At 51.5% G+C, this 3641-nt stretch overlaps 1 protein-coding gene across 2 annotated transcripts in view; it reads right to left on the bottom strand.

The window, feature by feature from the left end:
- Positions 1–3641, bottom strand: part of ITGAL (integrin subunit alpha L) — a 49717-nt gene that overhangs the window by 3488 nt on the left and 42588 nt on the right. For both annotated transcript variants that reach the window (XM_003795870.3, XM_023516757.1), the window contains exons 26-30: positions 2933–3046; positions 2655–2711; positions 2463–2561; positions 1747–1842; positions 1020–1130 (exon numbers count right to left, since the gene is read on the bottom strand). In XM_003795870.3, coding sequence (XP_003795918.1) covers positions 1020–1130; positions 1747–1842; positions 2463–2561; positions 2655–2711; positions 2933–3046 — 477 coding nt within the window. The remainder of the gene's footprint in view (positions 1–1019; positions 1131–1746; positions 1843–2462; positions 2562–2654; positions 2712–2932; positions 3047–3641) is intronic.

Raw genomic sequence — 3641 nt, 5'->3', positions numbered from 1 at the left:
CCACCTTGGGTGTATGTGGCTGGCACCTTAGCCCCTTGAGCCACAGGCGCCGAGCCTCAAAATGATTGTTAATGACAACTCTCTAGGGGTGCAATAAAGAGAAACTGTGATTTTCTACATTATCTCTCTCTCTCTCTTTTTTTCTTGAGACAGGGTCTCCCACTGTGGCTCAGGCTGAAGCACAGTGGTGTGATGACAGCTTAGTGTAGCTTTGAATTCCAAGGGTCAAGAGGTCCTCCAGCCTCAGCCTCCCAAGTCTCTAGGACTGCAGGCTGAAGCCCCTATGCCTGGATAATTTGTTTAAAAATTTCCCATAGAGACAGAGTCTCACTATGTTGCTCAGTCTGGTCCTGACCTGGTAACCTCATGTGATCCTCCTGCCTCAGCCTCCCAAAGTGTTGGATTATAAGCATGAGCCACCATATCCAATCTATGTTCTCCTTTCTGTAATATTTGATTTTTTTAAAAAATATGAAATATCTGCCTTCTGATATTCTTCATCTGTAATTTCTACTCATCCTTCACATCCTAGCTCAAATATCACCTTTCTTGGGAGGCCTACCTAGGCCCCCCAGCTTACATTAGGTCTCTCTGTTTTAGGCTCCAGAGCATATGGCCCCTGCTGTAGTTCTCATCATGCTTGTCACTGACTGTCTCCCCCATTAGAATGTGAGGTCCACAAAGGCAGAAACCACGTCTGTGGCATGTACCTCTGTATCCTGGTGCCTGGTACAGTGCCCAGCACCCAGGAAGCCCTCGATATGTGGGTGCTTCCTTCTCCCTCCTTTCCTGGATTCCTAGTTCTGGCCCTGCCAGGGCTGGGCTGTGTGATGGGGGGAAGTGCTCTGTGGCAGAGACACCGTGCCTTGGCAGTCTTCTCTGTAGCAGGAGGGAGTAGGTGAGCCCCCACCCCCCAGCTATAATGCTCCCTGGTCTTGGTGTGCCCTCCCTGGCTTCTGTAACTCCTCTTCACCAGCATCGCAGTCCTAGCAATGCCTGTTATTCCCAGGCGCTCCCACCTTATACAGTACTATGAAAATCAGCAGCAGCAACAGCAGCCCCCCGACACCGCTCAGCACGTAGAGATACAGCATGTCCTTCTCATACACGATGTCAACCTTCATGGTGACCTGGGGGAAGAGTGGGGGAGGAAGGTACTGGGAAGAGGCCTTTCCCAGCCCTGAAGTCCCTGTGGCCCATCCCAGACTCTCTCCCCCCAACATGTTATCCACTGCAGTGACTTGGTCAACATGGACCATGGCTTCCCATGAGCCCCAGGATAAAATGCCAGAATCTCAGCTCAGCACTCAAAACCTTCCAGAATTTGGCTGCTGCTTATCTTTTAGATTCATCTTCCTTTCTGATGCTTTGCCTGCCCATCACATTGAACTTCCTGTTCTTTGAAACTGCCCTGTCCCCTTGGGCAGTGGTGGCCCCTGCACCTGTTGCTTTCTGCTTACAGAGCTCTGTCTTCATCCTCTGACTACCAGATTAGTAGCCCTTTACTAACCTGCCACCAGACTGATCTTTACCCAACACCTAAGCGAGCACATCTCAGATGACCTTGTGGTCAGCTACTTGCCGACCAGTGGTGGTGGGAGTTTCTCCAAGACTGGTTCTGGCTGTGGGGAAGTTCTGACTTGTGTGAAGCTCTGACCTTCCCTAGAGGCTCTCCCACCTCTAGCCAGGCCCTAGGGCCCTCAGCTCTGCTGCCTCCTTCTGAGGCTTCTGAGGAGGGAGGGATACCTGGGCCAGGGAGGTGTTGCTGCCGTAGAGGTGGAAATGCTTGCTGCTGTTGAAGGAGATGGAGAGGGAGCTGCAGAGGCTGAGCATGGAGGCGGCCTGGGGAGGAGGAGGCAGACATCAGGCCCAGGGGCCTTCACACAATGGGAGGTACAGAGGCACAGGGGCCCTGGAGGGTATCCATCTCTACTGTGGCATTCTATTTTTTTTTTAAGACAGAGATTCAAGCTGTTGCCCTGGGTAGAGTGCCGTGGTGTTGTAGCTCACAGCAACCTCCAACTTGGGCTCAAGCAATCCTCTTGCCTCAGTTTTTTTATCCTTAGTAGAGATGGGGGTCTTACTTTTGCTCAGGCTGGTCTTGAACTCATGAGCTCAACCAATCCACCCAGTTTGGCCTCCCAAGAGTGCTAGGGTTACAGGCATACAGCACCGAGCCCGGCCTACTGTGGCATTCTAATGTCACTCCCCATTGTTAGAAGGAAAGTTTTCCTATAAAGAACATATAAGAACTATCTGTAGGCCCACAAAAACAGCATTGCAAATTTTAAACAAATTGTGATGCCCTTTCACCTGATGCTGTGAAAAATACACAGAGGAGTTTTCCTATTTTTTCATAGGGAAAAAAATGGGAGAAGACTGTCTTACAGGGAGCACACCCACCTCTACCCCTAGACACCTGGCCCCACAACTACACCATGTCTGTCACAGTCAGGGGCTACCTCGATCTCCCCCACCAGCTCCACAGTCCCAATCAGTTGGATGAGGATTTCCTGCTTGAAGACAACTGGGCAGCGGAACTCGGCTCCAGGGAGACAAGGCTGATGGGGATAAAGAATTTGGGGCTCAGGGAAGCCTGTTTGTCCCCTGCATGCTGCCCACCCCAACCAGTTTCTCAGCTTATGTGCCTATACCTTAGCCGCACTGGGAAGCCTCTTCAGGTCCTCACGATGGCAGGGGACAGGAGGCTCCTAGGAACAAGGGGTTGGGTCCTCAGTTAGTCACAGCCATCCCTTAGACCAAATAAGAGCCTGGGATCCCAGTTCTCCTACTTTCTCGCCTGGCCCTGGGTGAGTTCAGACATCACTGAGCCCAACAGTCTTGCCCTTCCCCACACACCAGCCCTGCCCTCTGCACCCCTGCACACGCTCACCCCACAGGCCTGAGCAGCCTCTCTGTCACCTGGACTCACCATCTGAACCCTCCACCGGTGCATAATGGGCCCCTCACTGGGAGTTTGTGGTACACCAACCACGGCCTCCAAGGCAGGCATCTTGTGGTCGTAGTTGGAAGGTTGAATCCTCACCTGGCACAAAGGACAAGTGACTAGAGGTCCCTGAATGCCAGCTATCCCAACTGCCACCCCAGATCCCGTGTGACCTCACATGCCTTTTCCGGTCATCATCAGCTGAATCCTAAGGTCCCACTATTTGTTTTTTTTTTTTTTTTGACGCAGAGCCTCAAGCTGTCACCTGGGTAGAGTGCTGTGGTATCACAGCTCACAGCAACCTCAAACTCTTGGACTTAAGCAAGTCTCTTGCCTCAGCCTCACAAATAGCTGAGACTACAAGTGCTCATCACAACACCCAGCCATTTTTTGGTTGTAGTTGTCACTGCTGTTTGGCAGGCCTGGGCTGGATTTGAACCCACCAGGTGTGGTGTATGTGGTTGGAGCCTTAGCTGCTTGAGCTACAGGTGCTGAGCCTCAGGCTGATCTTGAATCCTTTTTTTTTTTGCAGTTTTTTTGGCCAGGGCCAGGTTTGAACCCACCACCTCTGGTATATGGGGCCAGTGCCCTACTCCTTGAGCCACAGGCATCATCCTGATCTTGAATTCCTAAGCTCAAACAATTCACCATCCTGGGCCTCCCAGAGTGATAGGTTTTTTTTTTGTTTTTTTTT

Source organism: Otolemur garnettii, unplaced genomic scaffold (assembly GCF_000181295.1).
Source record: "Otolemur garnettii isolate 467f Iridium unplaced genomic scaffold, OtoGar3 scaffold00096, whole genome shotgun sequence".
Lineage (NCBI taxonomy): Eukaryota > Metazoa > Chordata > Mammalia > Primates > Galagidae > Otolemur > Otolemur garnettii.
Note: the sequence above shows the minus strand (reverse complement) of the source record. Positions and strands in the feature narration are given on the sequence as shown.